The sequence below is a fragment of the Silene latifolia genome, chromosome 2 (assembly GCF_048544455.1).
Source record: "Silene latifolia isolate original U9 population chromosome 2, ASM4854445v1, whole genome shotgun sequence".
NCBI classification, from domain to species: domain Eukaryota; kingdom Viridiplantae; phylum Streptophyta; class Magnoliopsida; order Caryophyllales; family Caryophyllaceae; genus Silene; species Silene latifolia.
In genome coordinates this window covers 187,674,766-187,694,666 of record NC_133527.1, presented here as the reverse complement: position 1 = coordinate 187,694,666, position 19,901 = coordinate 187,674,766, and the positions used below count along the sequence as shown (strand labels likewise).

Here is a 19,901-nt window from a genome sequence, read left to right as displayed (position 1 = left end):
CATATTCTTGATCAAACTGAATAAGATCAGTTAATATAGATGCATGCAATGCTTGTCTTGCTTGACCAGAAGTAGATCTGGTAGGAAGCTTTATGCTGCATTGATAATCTTTAAATTTTCCTGTAGGAATAACAGGTCTTGTAGACCTTCTTATTTCAGTCTCAGTGGCTGTAAGATTATCTGACCCTGCAGACCCTGAATTCATTGCAGGCGTAGTTGATGTTGTGTTAGGCATTTCTATTGCAATAGTGGGTGTAATAACCTGTTCTGTTGTCCTTGTATCATCAGCTACTGATGATGGAATATCAGCAGCTACAGATGATGGAATATCAGCAGCTACAGATGATGGAATATCAATACTAGCTGCAACTGAAGTCATAGTATTTGGTCTTTGAAAAATAAGATGCTGAGATGCACCAGGATTGACCACAGTCACTGGATCATCAGAATTATTTTTGTCTGATGTGTTGTAGAAATTATTGACTGAAACTTTCTTGAAGGGAAATATATCCTCTTGAAACTTCACATCCCTACTAAAGAAACACTTGTGTGTCTCTAGATCATAAACTTTGTACCCTTTCTTGCCAAATGGGTAACCAATCATAATGCACCTCCTTGCTTTCCCTGCAAATTTATCATGCTGTCCTAATGGAATGCTTGCATAACATAGACATCCAAATACCCTTAACTCTTCATATTTGGGTTTTTCTTGAAATAAAATCTCATATGGAGTTTTCCAATTAAGGACTTTGGTTGGCATCTTATTTATGAGATATGTAGCAGCCAAAACACAATCTCCCCAAAACTTTGCAGGTAAATTAGCATGTAATTTTAAGGATCTAGCTGTCTCTATTAGGTGCCTATGCTTCCTTTCAACACGGCCATTTTGCTGTGGTCTACCTGACATGCTAGTTTGATGAATAATACCCTTATTACAAAACATTTCATGGCATTGTGCTTGAATAAATTCAGATCCATTGTCACTTCTAAACACTTTGAGTTTTTTCTCAAACTGTGTGTGTTTATCTGGTTTAAAAATTGATTAAGGAGAGCTGGTACTTGCATTTTATTCTGAAGTAGATAAATCCAAGTAGACCTAGAACAATCATCAACCAGTGTAAGAAAATAACTGGCTCCATTCAAAGCAAGTGTCTTATAAGGACCCCATAAATCAGCATGAATTAAATCAAAAGGAGCATGAGCATGAGAAAGACTTCTTGGATAAGGAAGATTATGATGCTTGGCAATAGCACAAGTGTCACAATGAAACTGTTTAATAGCATATTTATTCAAACCCACTACATGCCTTAACTTCTCAAAAGATGTATGACCCAGTCTATCATGAATTAGCTGAGTTTCAATAGTTTTTACATTGAACACTTGTCTACTAATAGTATGCTGAAGTTGTCTAAGACTACAACTACTTGTTCTAGTACTCCTGCCAGTTAAGCTCCCTGCTACTGGTTTATTCCTGCCAGCTATGCTCCCTGCTGCTGGACTAAGCTTGTAGAGATCTCCAATTCGTCTAGCTCTCCCCAAAATGTTCCTACTTGAAAGGTCTTGTAAGATACATTCAGCAGGAGTGAAAATAGCTGTCATTTTAGACTGTTCTACAAGCTTACTAACAGAGAGAAGATTCTGCCTAAAACCAAGAATAACTAGAACATTGGTCAATGTAATTGTAAGAGTTAGAACAACTCTTCCCATCTGGTAAACAAATTTGATACTACCATCTGGTAGGGCAACAATAAGGGGCTTCTCTAATTTCTGAACATTATTCAAAATAGATATTTGAGATGTCATATGGTCTGACGCCCCAGTATCAACAATCCAATTAAAAGCATCAAAACAGTTGACCAAGCATTGGACCAACCAAATTTACCTGCAAAACTTGCAGTGGCTGTAGAACTAGTGCTAGTCTTGTCAGCATTACTTTCTGCACAACTGAGTCAACAATACCATCAACCATGTTAGAATCAAAAGCAGAATTAACTTGTGAATGTGGAGCAAAATCCATTAAAGGCTTATCTTGGATATATTCATTATACTGCAAGACATCAGCATTGTTTGCATTTCTGCCAGAATAACCTCCTCTAGTAGAACCTTCTCTATGATAACCACCTCGACCTCTGCCTCTAATGCCCTTGCTTTGCTTATACCAGGTGCAAATAGACTGAATATGACCCTTCTTACCACAGAAAGAACAAGTCTTCAGTTGATAACATTCATCAATAGAATGCCCTTTTCTGTTACATTGGGTACACTTCTTGACAACAGCTTCAGTATCAACAACTGCTGAACTATCAATCTTAGCCTTTTTAGCATCTGGTTGCCTGACCTCAGCATTAGCAACATATGCATTTGCCTCAGCAAGCACATCAACAGCATCAGAGACTTGCTTCTGCCTCTCAATCTTTTGAAGTAAGGACAATGCTTTGTTCAGTGGTGGTAATGGTTCCATAGACAAAATATTGGTCTTAACACCCTCATACCCACTATTTAATCCCATTAAAAACTGTATTAACTTGGTGTGAATGTCCCTGTCAAGAATTCTTTTGAGTAACTGACAGGTGCAAGCTGACAAAGCTCCACAAGTACAGGTGTGAATAGGGTCAAGAGTGTCAAGATTCTCCCATGTCCTCTTGAGATTACTGTAATACTCAACCAGTGGAGTATTAATATTACCCTGACTGATAGCATTCAAATCCTTACGCAACTGATATATTTCTATGGCATTAACATCACCATATCTCTCAATCATCTCATCCCATAAATCTTTAGACGAATTAGCATATGACATATTTTCTTTAATATCATCATCCATAGAATTACGCATCCAATGCCTAACCAAGATGTCACATCTCATCCATTGGTGATACTTTTTATCAGAAATATCAGGTTTCTTAACAGACCCATCAATGAACCCTTCTTTGTTTTTGGAAATCAAAGCAACATAAGTATCCCTTTTCCAATTCAGAAATTTTTTACCATTAAACTTGTAATCAATCAGTTTTAAACATGGTTGATCATTAGTTGACAGAAACAATGGATCATCAAAGAAAGCATATGGAGAAGCATCAGAAGTATTGACTGATTCAGGCATGATTATATTGTTCAACAAGAACAGAAAACAGAATGATATGAAGGAATCAAGAAATAAGCTTGATAATAATGATTGTGAATGAAGAAATCAATACCAGAATGATCCAAGAAGATGAAAATACAGCGGAAGAAAGAACTAATATCCCAGAAACGAACGAGCGATTGATACCATATGAAACCAAATTAATGAACTAAACTTGATATGAAACATTGATTGATGATGATCAGAGAATATAGAGTAATTTTATTAATGATCTTTTGTGTAATACAAGTGTTTTTGATAATAGGAGGGTGATGTTCTATATATAGTAGTTAGTTAGGTCGGTTAGAGCTAACTAGTGTTTGTTAGGATTTGTTAGTTACAACTCTAGTTAGTTAGTTAGTTATAAGCCTAACTACTTTTATATGTTCTCAAATTCAACTCTACTCAACTTCAATTAATGTGTATATACAACTTAATGTAATTGAGCGTTGTTACAAAGTTGAAGAGCTTTATTAACAAAATTATCGAGCTATGGTATAAGTTGTTGAGCTTAATAAAGCAATTATAAGATTGAAAGGTAAACAAATGACCGTGACAGCGTAAGTACTAATTTCCTAATAGATGATTATCGCTGATCATACATTTTATATGACCAATAATTAATCAATTTCGAAAAACGACGCCAAAATCGGAATACCGGAAACTCGATAATAAAGGCGCACATAATCGCAATCCTTAGTGATTTATGAGTTGAAGAAGGAATTAATTACCATTAAAAGTGATCAATTTGAGCAAACCTTGATCATCCTCAACGAAATCACCGACTTCTTCCGAAACCTCGAACAACACCAACTATGGTGACCATCTCACTGCCTACGGCGATTTTGGTTGCTGCTGTTTTATCACCGAATATCACAAGGACTGTAAATCGGAGATGACGACCTATTTTATTCGTAGGTTCGTTGCTCTTGGGTTTTTTTGGCGTGTTCGAAATTTGCAATGGGTTTACTTTAGAGTTGTTCAAGGTCGTCCCGTTCATTTACCCGCTTCATTGACCTACAAAATAAGCGGGTATAGAGAAATTATTTTAAGAAATTTACGAAGGCTCGGCTTACTAACTTGTCCCAGACCTGCTATGGGCTGAAAATTTATCGTGGGCCTAACCCATGTCCAAATCGCACCCGCATTTGATCACCTTTACTTTGCTTACATTGATTTTGGCTATCTCGATTCTCGAATAATGGCCCAATTCGACTCGACTCGACTTGACTTGATCCAAATCAATTCATTTTAATTGATTCCCGACTTTGACCCCAACCTCAAAAATGCTCGTTGTTGGATGGATATTTTTACTTGGAAAGAATGATGTCTTCAAACGATTGAAATTGACGGATGTTTTTCTCGTATGGCTGGATTTTGTCCGGTTCAATATTAAAAAATAACGTTTCAACAACGAAATTCCGACAAGTTCAAAATACAATATCCTCGTTCTCATTCGAATTGAAATCAACGTCCGACAAACAAAGACGTTCCCGTTTAACGACATTACTATCAACATCGACTACGACAATCCAATAGGCTTCAACGACTTCGACTATGTTTAGTGGTTCATTGGTTGACACTATAAAAATGGTTGAATTGTCAACTCTTCCAATGAGTCTGCTTGAATTAAGGGTAAAAGAGGGGGAACGAACACAAGAGTGATATGTAAATTGAGAGTACTAAACATAGTCGTATGTAAATTAATTAGTTTGTTATTCATAGTCGCAACTAATGTTGTCGTGTTAATAAACACACTTGATCCAATCCCGTTAGCTTCATGCTGGGTACGTGTTGTATTATCGTGCCGTGTTAATGATGCCGCTTATAATGAAAATCCCCAAAAGTAGTTGTCTTTAGCATCTTCAGAAGTATCAACTGCAGCATACCATAGACAATATTTTTCACTCTTTTCGATTTCTTCCCAGATTTGCAACTTCCTTCAATTTTCTTGTCTTTATGTCAAAAACAAACGTAAATAAATGAGTATAGCAAACAAGCTAGCATATAACAATCTAAACAACCTTCTTATGACTTTAATTGACTTTAATAGGAGCAAGCTCATAATCGAATGTGTTACCAACCATTATAGTCAATTGCTTGAGATTGCAGAAAGTTGGAAGAGATCCGGCAGGAGATTTACAGTACTATGACATAAAAATGTTTCACCGTAAGCTCAAAAGGTAAACTCATAGTATAAGAGTGCTTCGATATCACAAATTATACTGGAAGACCGGCGTACAATGCGACGACTTTTTTTATATTAAAAAGTAACCACTTTTTTTTACACTGTGTTATAAAGTTACTACGTTTAAAGGTGATCAATTTTTAACATAAAATTGTCATTCTTCATTACAAACAAGTCACCATACAAGGGAATAAAGGATCGCACACAATAATTACTATGGAAGGGGAAACATGCATAAACAGAACTTGGTGAAAAAAAGATTATTACAAGAACCAAAGAAAATAATCCACTGACCTGCATAGCAAGGGACAGCTTGGAGATTTGTACAAGGTGTGAGTTTTGCTGGAAGAATTGAGCAAAATCAGAAACATGAAATCCATCAAACCTTGCTTCAACAAGATTCGGTATGTTCTTGAACACTGCCTCTGACCAATGATTACCACAACTATAATGAAGATATACAAGATTGACAGCCTCAATGTCTATTTCTTCTAAATTCCTGCAATTTAAATTCGTCAAGTGCCTTAACTTTTGACATGAACCTACAACCTTTAATCTCACCAGTATTTGTGAACGCTGGACATGAAGTCGTTCCAAGAAACGACATTGTGCCAGTAAGTATTCAAGAACATCTACACTTACATGAACTTTATTTAATAAAGGGATAGGAGGAACCAGATGCCACTATTATTGACATCTACTGATGGCTTCAGTATGTCGAAAGTAAGAGACTATACAGATTTCCCAGACAACGACAAGTCCAGCTCTAGGTGCTTAACTTTCTTCAATATTGCAAATCTCACCCATTTGTCAATGTGATGAGCCTCGCTGCTCTCAAAGCAGAAACAACCTCATAATATGTTGATGCATGGGCTACAATGTAAATCCACTACTTGATTCACCCAATTTATATATCTATCTATATCTGGATTATTTGTGGCGGGAAAGCCAAAATAGAGAGGCTCTAAACAGGGAGTTTAGCAGGCACCTCAGAAGATTCTTGAATAACACTAACTTTGTTTAAACCATTATCTTTCTGTGTTTTTTTTCTGTGTATTCGACTAAGACAAATGTACTTTCTTAGTTGTAACTTTAGCTTTAGTCTTAGGCACACTCCTCCTTGGGGCATGGATCACATCAGCCGTCTCGGCCGTGATTCCATGGGATGCTACCCAAGAGGCTCTCGCCAAAATAGACTCAGAAATTAACCATCTTAGGCTCTTTTTTAATAAAAAATGTATTTTCCCTCTTCGGGAGAGAGATAACAAGGGACAAGTATCGATAATATCAGAGGGAGACTAGCAACAAGAACATCCAATGGGAAAATCCTCATACCAGACCACAAAAGCACCCTTTAGACCACCAATACGAGCAATTTCAACATACGAGACTAATGGAATTGTCACATTAACCGAGGCGCAAGCTCTTGGCAATTTGATTCTAAATTTTTTTTCAGTACAAATATCCAATTTAATGAGCTTGCCAACGTTATTAGCTTTAAAAAGTTTACAAATATGAACAAAACTATCTAATTCGATTGGAAATCTAGAAAAGTCTGACCTATACATAACCGTGAGTGATAGACTCGCAGTAAGAATCAAACATAGGTCTCCAAGGGTTGATGACAAAAAGATCACATTGAAGATGTAACGTCTATCGCACCAAATATGATCTTTGTCATTAAGGTTAGCACACTTAATAAGCACCCACCCACTGGTTACCCATATCTAATAAATCAATACTAGCAGCAACAAAAGCCCATTCAATTTTAAGACGAGCAAATCAACAAAGGTTTGTAACATTTGACCAACGATACAAAATTTAGTTAACTTAATAATTTCATTCTGAACCGAAAATAATCCTTGTCTTGCTCCATATGAGCAGACTGGTGAGTCAACCAGTCTTGGCTGGCAGGAACTTTTATAGAGGAGTTCGAGGGTCTAGCCTCATCAACCCGAGTTAATGGAATACAAACTATTAGGCATCGTACTGCACTGTGGATTCTCGTATTAATCTTGCAATATATCGATCGAAATCTCTGAGCAAAAGAATAGGAGATTTGTTTGTGAAATCGATTTAGTTTCTTTCTCTAAAAGCCAATAAATGTTGAAGGTTTAGGAGGGCTCTGGAAGATATGGAGAACTTTTTAGTTAATAATTTTGGCTTTCTACTGCGATAAACTAAAGTTGTAGCCTTATTTTCTAATTCTTATAAGAAAAGATGGGTGATTCTGCAGAAATCAAGCATGTTTGTTTTCAATTATTGTTGTACACTATGGTTTATTCCCTTCGATCTAAAAGTACTTGAGGTTCCTATTTCTTGTGACCGGTTCTTCGACTGTTATCCAAGGGATTGTCTGCATCTTTCTATTAAGGCGCTCTTACAACCTTTCGATCAAGTTTTCGGAGTACTAACACTTCCCCTTTCATCCTTGGTAGTTTGTCTCCTTCTCTTCTAACTTTCTAAGATCGAGGTTGGTTTTCTCTCCTCTTCTAAGTGTTCTGATTGAATTTATTGGAACTCTCCTCTTCCTCTTTTCAAAGTTTATTTTTTTTAGGAATAATCCTTTGGTTTTAGACCTGATTTTTTTATGGATCCCAATTTGAGTTTTATAAATGCTCCATTAGCAAATGACTCATCCTCTTGGGTAACTCGGGTTGATGAGGCTAGAACCTCGAACTCCTTTATGGAAGTTCCTGGTGGGAGCCAGCCAAGGACTCAATAGTCTGAGATACTCTAGACTCATATGGAGCAAGACGACGATGATGAGCCAAGTCAAAATTTAAGTCGAATTTTAGGTTGAAATTTTAGTCAAATTTTAGTCTGCACGATGAGGTTTAGAATGAAATTATCATGTTAATTAAATCTTGTTTGATTGGTCAAATGTTCCAAACCTCTATTGATTATAAGCTTGTAATTGCTCGTCTTAAAATTGATTAAATTGAATAGGCTTTTGTTACTGCTAGTATTGATTTCTTAGATATGGGTAACCAGTGGATGGGTGCTTATTAAGTGTGCTAACCCTAATGACAAATATCATATTTGGCACGATAGACCTTGGCATGTTCAATGTGATCTTTTTGTCATCACTCACGTTGATGAGACCTATGTTTGATCCTTAGTGCGAATCTATCACTCACGTTGATGTATGGGTCAGACTTCCTAGATTTCCAATCGAATTAGATAGCTTTGTTCCAATTTGTAAACTTTTTGAAGCTAATAACATTGGCAAGCTCATTAAATTGGATATTTGTAACGAAAAAAAATTTAGAATCAAATTTGTAAGAGTTTGTGTCTCGGTTAATGTGACAATTCCATTAGTCTTGTGAAACTGCTTGTATTGGTGGTCTAAATGATGCTTTTGTGGTCTGGTATGAGGATTTTCCCATTCGATGTTCTTGTTGCTAGTCTCTCTCATATTATCGGTACTTGCCCCTTATTATCTCTCCCGAAAGGGAAATTTTTTTTTTTATTAAAAAAGAGCCTAAGATGGTTAGCTTTCAGTCTATTTTGGCGAGAGCCTCTTGGGTAGCATCACATGGAATCACGGCCGAGACGGCTGATGTGATCCATGCCCCAATGAGGAGTGTGCCTAAGACTAAAGCTAAAGTTACAACTAAGAAAGTACATTTGTCTCAGTCCTAGATCATGGTCATATTGAATCCAATCTAGACAAGGGTAAAGAACTGGTTTGTGTGACTGTCATTAGCCACTATTCCAGCCACTAGTCTAGTCCAGTACTTGTTATAGTTTCACTTTCTAAGGATATTGTTTTTTCGAACGACGAGGACTCAGATTATTTGTACGACGGCGACTGCTTGATATGACGATGAATTGGCTGACTCCTCCTTCAATTCTATTAATTCGTCCAGCTCTTTTATCCATAAAATTGGTTTTCTTGATGTTAACAATGCCAAGTGCGCTTCTACATCCAAAGACTCGGGATCATCAAAGAGAAAGGTGGAAGATGTGAAGGAAGTTGATTCGGCTTCAACTTCTCCCAGACGCCCATCTCCTCTCCCTTTCAATTTTTTTTAAATGATAGTCTTCTGTTTTTTGTTTTTTGCGGTTGAACGTAATGAATTTGATCTCTAGAGTAACCGTCTGTAAATGTTTTGTACTTTGCTTCCCCTTAATCTCTCTTTACTGTTGGCTTTTGCTTTGGGAAGTAGCGTGGACTATTTCAAGGGAGAGAAGTCTCTTTTGTATTATGTTTTTATTAGAGTTTGGTTTTGTAAGAATGCATCCTGGTATACATTCTTTTGTGATATTTTTTGCATAGGGGTGATGTACTATCTTTGCTATTTTTTGCATAGGGGTGATGTACATCTTGGCTTTGTCTCTCGAGTCGATCTTTTTTCAAGATGGGTCTCGGAGAATCTTTTAACTCTTGATATTTTTTTCAGGAGGATGTACTGTTGTACCAAGTCTCACCTTTGTTTCTCAGATTTTGGATCGTTCTTTTGCCTTTACTATAGCAATACTTGGGAGCAAACATGAAGATTGAATTGTAGAGGATGAAGAATGATAAAGAATTGAGAGAAAAAGATTTAACTTTTCTACTATGAAAGTTCTGAATGATTACATAACAAACTCTAGCTTATATAGCAGAGTAAGTCGGCTTAGGTAGTTTGTTATAAACTGACCTTTCTAACTAACTTCTTATACCTAAACTAGTTAGTTAATCTAAGTTAGGTAAGTTAGTTAGTACATATGTCCATAACCTCCACCTTAAAGGCTTAAACTCACGAAGCTTTGGGCAAGCCTTTAGTAATTGATTTATAGGAGTAAGCTTATAACCGATAAACCGAATGCATTAACAACCATTATAGTCAATTGCTTGGGATTGCAGAAGGTTGGAAGAGATCAGGGAGATCATTTACAGTACTATGACACAAAAAATGGATCACCGTAAGCTCAAAAGGTTAACTCATACTCCCTCCTATTCCGAATAACCCTCCTTATTCAAGAGAGGAACGGAAATTAAGGAAACCGAATTAAATAAGCTAAGTTTGTGGTGGGGTGAGGTAATTGGAGAGAGGGAAGATATTGTGGGGTATTATTGTGGGTGAAGTGATTAAAATGAGTATTGTTGTCGGGTGAGTTGATTAAAATAAGTATGAAACTTTACCAAAAAAAGGAAATAGGGAGAGTATTCTGAATAGACAAAAAAGGAAAGGGGGAGAGTTATTGAGAATAGGAGGGAGTATAAGAGTGCCTGATATCACAAATTATACTCCAAGACGTTCGTGTTCTGCGACCGCTTCAAAAGTGATCATTCTATATCAAAAAGTGCCCACTTTTTATTACCCTGTACTATAAAGATACTACGTTTAAAGGTATAGAACGATCACTGTTTACTGTAAAGGGGTTACGTTTGCTGCACCATACAACGGTCACACACTATAACTACTATAGAAGGGGAAATATGCATAAACAAAACTTGATGATAAAAAGATAACAAGAACCAAAGAAATTAATCAACTGACCTGCATAGCAGGGGAAAGCTTGGAGATTTGTGTAAGGTGTGAGTTTTGCTCGAATATCGGAGCAAAATCCGAAACACAAGCTGCATCAACCCTTGCTTCAACACGATTTGGTATTTTCTTGGAACACGATATTTGACCAATGGTAACTACTAACAGAATGAAGACATGGAAGATTGTCAGCCTCAATCTTTACTTCTAATTTCCAGCAACGTAAAATTGTCAAGTGCTTTAACTTGCGACATAAACCAACCACTCGACATGAAGTCATTCTAACCACATTGTGCCATTAAGTATTCAAGAACATCTCGACTTACATTAATTAATTTTATTTAAATAAAGGGATTGCAGGAACTTGATGTCACTGTCATTGACATTTAGTGATGGCTTCACGATGTCGAAAGTAAGAGTGTATAGAGCAGTCCAGCTCTAGGTTCTTAACTTTCTTCGAAATTGCAAATCTCACCCATTTGTCAATGTGATTAGAATCGCTGCTCTCAAAGCCAAAACAGATTCTAAATATGTTGATGCCTTGGCTACAATGTAAATCCACTACTTGATTCACCCAATTTATATATCTATCTATATCTTGATTCCTTGTGGCCGGAAAGCGAAAATAGAGAGGGTTTAAAACTGACTGAGACAACTCAAGTAAAGATGAATAGTTGTTTTTTTATCAGACGGTAAACATTCAACAACACATGCTACGGTGCCACCAAGACTTAAAACGCTTCCGTTGAAAGACGGCTCTATCTAATATCAGCTTAGAACATTTCACATGTATATAAGAGCAGGCGTGAAGAAACCGGCGGCGGTTCAACACAGACTAAGCTAGACAAGCTAAGTTTTAAACTATGGGTCAAGGCCAGTACCTCAACAGCTTGGAGTCTATCACTTTTTATTGAACATCACATGCTACGGTAGTCACCTTTCCGCTCACTATCAAGAACAGATTGTGATGGAGTACACAAACTAACAATTAGAGCAAATTTAAAAAGCATTCTACCTCAGATCAATTGCATTTTGCATACTCGCATGAATCTAAATGGTTTGGATCTTGGCTAGACCTTGTCACTTGGCTCAGTTGGCTGTTGGCATAACCTGTATAAATGTAAACCTATGTTCTTACTTATAGCTATAGAATTGTAATTGTAACTGTTCAATATTGCAAATCCGAATATCTGAATAGAGCATAAATTTCAAAACAAATACCGGTTGTGATAGCCCTAAACCTTTCTTGACCAGCAATGTCCCATATTTGAAGCTTAATCCGCTTGCCATCAAACTCAATGGTTCGGATCTTATAATCAATACTGCAAAAAAGAAATGGATTATCACACACCAAGGAAAATGACCATATTTTCAAATGGTATGAAAGAAAGTAGTTCAAGCACGACACCTACCTCCAATGGTTGTGCTAAAACTTGATCTGAAGAAACCATCAGAGGAACACAGAGGAGGCAACTCTTACCCACATCTGCAATTCCAAATGATAGGGAGTATAAACCTAATGCTCAAATAAGAGATCAACAATCTTGAGGAAACCAAACAATACAGGGTAACGGAAAACAACAAAGCATGACTCAAGGGGGCTCTTGGGTATTGCAAGAAGAAGCATTACCCAAGTGACTTAAGAGCAGCATTACCCTATTGACTTAAGAGCATCATTACTGATGCAGGAGCTATAAGGTAGGGGTCGCTGATTTTTCATGTCAATATGTTGTACTTGAGGTCGAGACGGGGTACTCAGAACTCTTGTCCTTTTCTCGTTTCTGGCCTCGTTTATATGGCAGCTTGACACATCGAATGTTAGTCGCTAAGAGCAAGGCTATACTTCAGCTATCCAAGGTAGCTTTTCTCCTTGTGCTCCGCTCAAACCGAGATCCTTGACCCTCCTCTCTTGATAATATTCATATGCAAACAGCTCCTCATCCTTTTCCTCAAAAACCCGTCCATCTGCTCCAATACCTTTTTTTCTCCCAATCTTTTTCCTACCGCGATGGCACCCCTTGCAGAGAGTTCGCCTCCCGCCAACAGCTTCTCATCCTGCCCACCACAATCGTTTCCAATTCAATAACAGTGTCGGTGGACTTACAGTGCTTTTTTCCCGGTGACCCGTTCGAATAATTGAACAAAATGCAAAAGGTTAAGTTTTCCGCCAGTGAGGGGAACCATGGTAATGTCTAGAAATATAAACTCAGAGTCAGAAAAAAGATTTTACCTCTTCAATGGTTGTGCTGTACCCAGAAAGAGCGGTTTTACAAGCGTCTCGAATCACCCGACATATGAGCTCTTCATTTAAAGGAAGTTCAAGATGTCACGACACTTTGTTGCTGAATGTAGATTCCAAGATGAAGGCATCAAATCCTCCTAGAGCAAGCAGTCTCAGATAAGGTAGCATCTTTGATGGAAGAGGCTGATCTAAAACGACATCAAAGTACGCTGTTTCACCTAGACCGTTGGACTCTACTATGTCTAGCTTTGTCTCCAAAAAAGGGGTCTGATTCAGGTATCTCCAGTGTCAGAGTGTGCATTTTGTTCCGACCTTGTTTCTATGAATCCATAATCTAAGGCCAGTTCTGCACTGCTCTTCCCCAAATCATATTGTATCATTACCTGTACCCAAAAAAACTGTTTATGACTTATTGCAAGGGACAGAAAACAACAGACCAACGGCTTTATTGGAAACGGGAAAGGCGTTATTAGATCAGTTCATGAGAAGAAAAGCAACCAACATGTTCACCAGCCTTTACTGGAACGGGATTCCTCAAGGAAAACAAGAGTTCTCTAGAGAATAAACCGGCTCCCTTAACTTCCCAAGCGTAATTTTCTGTGTAATACTCTGACTGTGATTGATATGAATCATCAGTTTCGCAGGTCAGTTAAGTAGAGCTTCTGTATACTAATTCAAGAAGATAGGAGCAGAACAAGAGTACAAGACGATTTACCAAGTCGGCCAGTGGTATTAGAACAAGACTTTGGCCCTGCAGCCTGGTAAATGCTCTTGATCTCAACATTCCAAATGCCCAAAAGAAATCGTAAATAGTTGTATCGAAAGGGAAAAGTTTCTTGTTGGGCAGTATTACTTGTTCTTCCAGTTTCTCAAACGCGTTTAGTACCAACTCCTTTACACCCAACGTCGTGTTCAGCAGCTGGCTTCCTGCCACATAGATGCTTAGTAAAATGAGGTTGCCACTTGACATGCTACAACACTATCTGAAACACCCTTTACTTTAGGCCTTTACTAAGTACTATTTAAGAGTCTTTGTCCTTTGACACACCTGAAATGTCCCGACCCAAACTGATCTGACTAAGCTAACCCAACCCGAATGATAGTTTACCATGTCTACTTCTGAACTCTTCCCCTTGACCCTAATTTGCCTTAAGAGGGCTCTCATTTCAGTCACTAAAAAAAATATAGCATCAATACCTATGTGAACTTATATAGACACGCATATTTAACCTCCCTCCGTCCTAATCAATTGTTTACCTTTTATTAAAATATCGCTCACAAAGAATAAAAAAGGCAACAAAAATGATCATGACAGAGGGAGTATTCCATAAGATATAACAGATGAGCCAACAAGAAGAAAAGATTAACTACTAACCTTGAAGCTCAGCTAACTCCTCTTCTGACCTACTCTGCAAAGCAACAACCAAACTTCACTTAGCATATTCACTTTCTTGTATCCTACTGTCACTATATCAACTGTCGAGTATCTAACATGAGTATTTCATCGAAAAATGAAGATTAAAAGACATACCAATAAATAGTTGAGTTAGTATAATGAGGCAGTATATCAATATAAGCCTTCCAAGAAGAAGCATCACCAAGTTTCTTCTCCCTAATCATAAAAACAGCAACAGAGACCCAGGGCTCAAGTCCATTACACACAGTTCCAATCTCTGAAACAGCAACAGCATCAGGATTAATCCAGTACTTCTTAGGCACTTCCAAAACAACGTCGTTACGAGCAATGTCTTTCTTTGCAACAAGTACTCTCTTCAACAATTATCAGAGGACAACATTAGGGAAATTGGCCCTGCTCCTCTTCCTGAAACTCAAGGCGACCGCAAAATCTTTCTTTGCAACAAGTACTCTCTTCAACAATTATCAGAGGATAACGTGAGGGAAATTGGCCCTGCTCCTCTTCCTGAAACTCAAGGCGACCCCTGAGTGGACGAGAAAGTAAGAATTTCTCGGACACTTCTTTCGTTCTAGACACAGAAAATGGAGGGTCTTGTTTGGGCGAATGTAGGTTAGTCTCTACCTGCAGAACAATCACTTGAGATTGCCAATAACCGAATACAGCGGCTATAATAGATAGTCGGCCAGGCGGGGTAACTGTCAAGAGAATTGATCCTTGTGCAACGAGGCGAGGTAGTCATGGATGGCCGAATAGTCACTAATCACGCATTAAAACTTACATGAGACTATCAGGGATTTAATGTGGAATTGGGAGCAGGTCTCACGTATGAAACCGTTCCATACAAGACTAACTGCTCAAGGAGATAGAGGGTGTTGAGGCTTCAACCACATGTTGGCAGGTGAAAACTTACTCCCTTAAGATAACAAAGGCGAATATTAGCTACCCTCCAAGCTCAGCATGTCGGAAACTCTCACGGGTCACTATTGACATTTGAGCATTCAATTATACAGTTGCGATCAAATCACGGTTTATAATATAAGAACTCATGCAAAAAGTATCAATAAAGAGACACTGCAACAGAAAGAAATCTGATCCAGCATAGTTTTCCAGCAAATTAGCATGTGTAAACTGTAAACTTCTAACATCTTGGAAAATATGGCACAAAGTAAGGCTAAAAAGGTTTAATACAAGTTTATAACACTTCGGGCTAGCAAGGTTTTAGAGTAACATGCCAACAAGGTATAGTCAAGAAACATTGACAAATGGTCAGCTGGGAGAGAAATTCTCACTAAACAGATGATAAAACAGTTAGTCCAATACCCAAAGACACATCCTTTCCGTTTCTACGTATTGTTTTGTGCTGAGATTTTGGGCTAATAATCAAGCACATACACAAACTACCACTAATTATCAGACTTGGGTGCCAAACACTTCAACAGTACAACCTTACTGACCTGATCAAGGTTAACAGATACCCTCTCACAGATGCTAAACTGTCAAGTTTATAGATGAACTAAAGAAACCCGGAATCCATCAACAAATGCTGACGAATGTTCAGGAAACTTGAACAATTTCAACCAACACAACCACTTAATCATGGCTCCAAGATGCAGATGATCAAAATGCAAGCAATTACAAACATATGCCTAACCGAACATAATACATGTTTGATTTCTATTATGAGCCTACACGTTCACTAATTCAAGTTTAGACACTCCAACCAAGAAATTATATCATCATGAGTATAACTATGGCATTCTAAGTACCCAAATTCATAAACATTTCAAGAGAAACCATAATCTCCGAAGTAAAGTAACTATCATTATCATTCAATTGAAAGATATCAGTATCAATGTCCTTCAAACTGGACAAACAAACTGCTTGAGCTCGACAAAATCGACATTTTGTTATTAACTAACAATGAGCATCAATATTTCAAACCATAAAAACTTCCCATTCCATAAGGCTTCACCTCCATTGCTTAAATTCCAACATTTGCATCCTCTTCTAACCTCTAAAAGACGCAACCTTTCATCCAGTTTTCGCAATTATATCATCAAAAACTCGTACTATTTATTAGCATCTTTCACGGTAACTGCACCTTCAGAAAACAGAAATTACACAATTATTATTCACCAGAATATTACCAGGTGGAATTATGTCCATGAACAAGATGACAAAGAAACACCTATGCAGAATCATTACCCACCACCAATTTCCCTCCACGGCAGCAGAAACAGTCAAAAACAACAACAGCACCCTCACTATTTAAGATAATATCTGGTTGAACTATGTGCACGCACAAGCTTCCAAATTTAGACCAGGAAAAGCATATTATGGGTTAATGGAGTCGGCTGTAATAAGCCATCTTAGGTAGGCTGTTCACAAATTACTCATAATGAAAATTACGCCGAGAATTGGATGATTCGTTAACTAAATGGCCAAAATGTACAAACCATAAAAAGACACGCAAATACAGCAAAACATAGAACACAGATTATGAGAAATATCAGTTAGGCATTTCATCAAACAAATGGCGCGCACATAACTAAAAATGGCGTCACAAAAAATTAAAAGTACCCAGATTAACTTGACGCTTAGTCTTGGCTCGACGACAATCATCAACCAGTATCTTCCTCTTGGCCTCCGTCAACGCCGTCCCCTGAACACGATCCCTCGTCCCCTTCCTCTTCTTCACAACTTCTTATCCTCGTCCACCAGATTTAGATAGCATATAGCTTAATTAAGGCTTAGATCAACCGCTATTTTGGAGCATGAAACAACCAGATTTGTTCATGCTGTCGGCACTTAGACTATGGGTGGTGAATTGAAGAGCGAAAGAGATAGAGGAAGAGAGATTGAGAGATTGAGAGATGGACGAGAAGAGATGAGTGACTGGGAGTGTGAGAGAAGTGGATGATAGAGATGGAAAATTAGGGCTGAGATGTGTGGCCTGGATGGAGTACTATTCCTAAGGAGAAGCATTGTTCTTAAGGAAGTCACTATTCCTAAGCTATAGTGAAGGCAACTTCGCATATTTTATAGGAAAAGGATTGTAGACTTTTATACATCACATCATTTTCATGTTACACAAAATAAACATATTTTCCAATGTTTTAGAATACCTTGTAGAATATCAAGCCCAAAACAAGAATGACAACACCAGAGACAAAACCTGGAGGAAGAGCAGTCCCAGATCATGAAGAGATCTTAAGAAGATGCAGCAAGGATATGTTGAAACCCATGTTCACGATGACAGAGTACGGGTAGCAAAGGAGCGCCACTACACCCTTTAAAAAAACCGAAATCAACACGACCTAAGTGGCAGTAACAAGGTTCTATGACTTGGTACCAAACCCCTGTATAAGAGATCAGAAACAAGGGTTTGGGCTTGTTGAACATGGCCAGCGTCACACAAGCCGCGTATGAGAATGTTATAGACCACTATGTCAGGGGCAATCCCATGCTCACACATTTCATGAAAAATGTCAAGGGCCTTGTCGATGCTTTTATGTTTAACATATCCATTGATCAAAGAAGAAAAAGTCACAACATCAGCCTCACATTGGCATTTTACCATCAAATTCATGAGATCTCTTGCCTTGTCTATTTGACCCGACAAGCAATATCCATCCAATAAAGCATTATAAGTGACTACATTAGGAGTCAATCCTCGTTTGATCATTATCTGTAAAAAGGCATGTGCTTCATCAAACATCCATTCCTTACAGTGCATATCAATCAGCATGTTATATGTAGCAACATCGGGTGCATTGTTGCTCTCCATCATCTCAACCAACATTTGGTTAGCCTCTCCCTTACAACCTAGATTGAACATACCTCGTATCAATGAGGTATATGTGTATACATTTGGTTTAATGCCCTCAGTTTTCATGTCTGAAAAGAGGTTGAGGGCTTCCGTTACTAACTGACCCTTGCACAGCGAATCAACAAGGGTACAATAGATGACAAGGTTAGGTTTACAACCAGAGGGGCGAGACCGAGACTTCATTTGGCGGAGCAGGTTGAGAGCACCGGAATTGTCCCCAATCCTGCAAAGACCTTTCACCATGGTACCATACGTAACTATGTCTGGCTGAATGCCAAGTTTAGTGACGGCTACATCCAAAAGCTTAACAGCTTCCTGAAGCTGGTTATTATGAACGTAGCCATTGATTAAGGTGTTGAAGATAACACAATCATTTTCAAAGGGGTAGCCAAGCTTAAGAGACTTGGCAAGGAGAGAAAATCCGAAATCAACACGGCCTAAGTGGCCGTAACAATTAGCGAGGATGCTCATGGAATGTAAATCGGGTCGGGTACCAGATAAGTCGAGATGTGAATAGAGAGAAATGACTGTAGCGTGAGGTTGTAGTCGTTTGAGTTTGAGCATTGCCGCTAATAACCGATTAAAATCAACGATTGAAGGACGAGGAAGAAGAGACATCATTCGGTGGAATAGATTTAGGGGATTTTGAAGATTAGGAAACCCTAATTTACATTGTTGTTTAACATAATCCAGAAACATTCGAGAATCATCAACAATAACAGCAGTATCCTTAAAATGAGCAGAATTGGAGAAATAACGGGAATTAGAACGGAAATGAGGGTGAAATGGAAACCCTAATTTAGAAAAAGGGGAAGACATTAATTCATACACTGTAATGCCGACAATTGTTCATTGCTACAAGTACCATCATATTAAGAATTAAGCCATAATTGATATCTGAAGCAAATTCTCGTCATGTCTGTGCGGCGGAATTACGTCGAGATTAAGGTTTTGCAGCGGAAGCATTGGTGTTGCCGCCATATCTCAAATTTGTGGTCGCTTAAAAGGGGGAAATGAAATTGAGGGTATTGAATTGGGAATTGAGCTCAATTTGAGAGGATTTGGGAGAAGAATATAGCAGGGAAATTGGGGGAGTTTGATTTAGGGTTTGCAAATTTTGTATATGTGTTGTAATTGGAGGGAAGCGTTGTATGTAATTTTGATGGCGATGGAGTCAATAGCTGGGGTCTTTAACTTAATTTGGTGCTAAAACGCCTAGAAGAGGGTTAAGTGTATGGTATATGTCTGAGCTTCATATCAGTATTGATCATCATTACAATTTCTAAAATTTAATACTCCCTCCCAGTCACTATAATGTTTCCTCTTTTCCGAAACGAATTATTCAACTAATGTTCTCATTTCTATTTTTAGAAAATTTTACTCTTATTTTATTCATTCCTCTCTCCTATCACCAAACCCCACACAACTTTTTTACTCTTATTTTATTACTTTCTTTTATGTTTTGGCCCCACAATTCTTTATTTAACTACTAATAATTCTTCTCTCTCTCTTATCAACAACCCCACACAACTCTTTTACTCTTATTTTAATACTTTTCCTTAAGTATTGTGCCTATATCAAACGGGAACAATATAGTGATGATGACCGGCTTTTGTCGTCACTT

General features: G+C 37.9%; 1 protein-coding gene and 1 pseudogene across 2 annotated transcripts; both read right to left on the bottom strand.

Moving 5' to 3' along the window:
- Positions 1–4,526: 4,526 nt before the first annotated feature.
- LOC141643864 (fructose-bisphosphate aldolase-lysine N-methyltransferase, chloroplastic-like) lies at positions 4,527–17,680 on the bottom strand (annotated as a pseudogene).
- LOC141643863 (uncharacterized) lies at positions 15,690–19,096 on the bottom strand. Of its 2 annotated transcripts, none has more exons than XM_074453185.1 (2): positions 17,029–19,096; positions 15,690–16,549 (listed from the first exon to the last, which is right to left on the bottom strand). In XM_074453185.1, exon 1 carries the CDS (start codon positions 19,094–19,096, stop codon positions 17,756–17,758), a length of 1,341 nt encoding a protein of 446 aa, XP_074309286.1. In that variant the 3' UTR covers positions 15,690–16,549; positions 17,029–17,755. The 2 variants fall into 2 exon arrangements, with proteins under 2 accessions (XP_074309286.1, XP_074309287.1); XM_074453186.1 differs by having other exon boundaries at positions 15,690–16,543.
- Between the last annotated feature and the right edge of the window lie 805 nt (positions 19,097–19,901).

Excerpts from the sequence above, each read along its gene's own strand:
- LOC141643863 (XM_074453185.1), bottom strand. The coding sequence starts at position 19,096 with ATGTCTTCCCCTTTTTCTAAATTAGGGTTTCCATTTCACCCTCATTTC.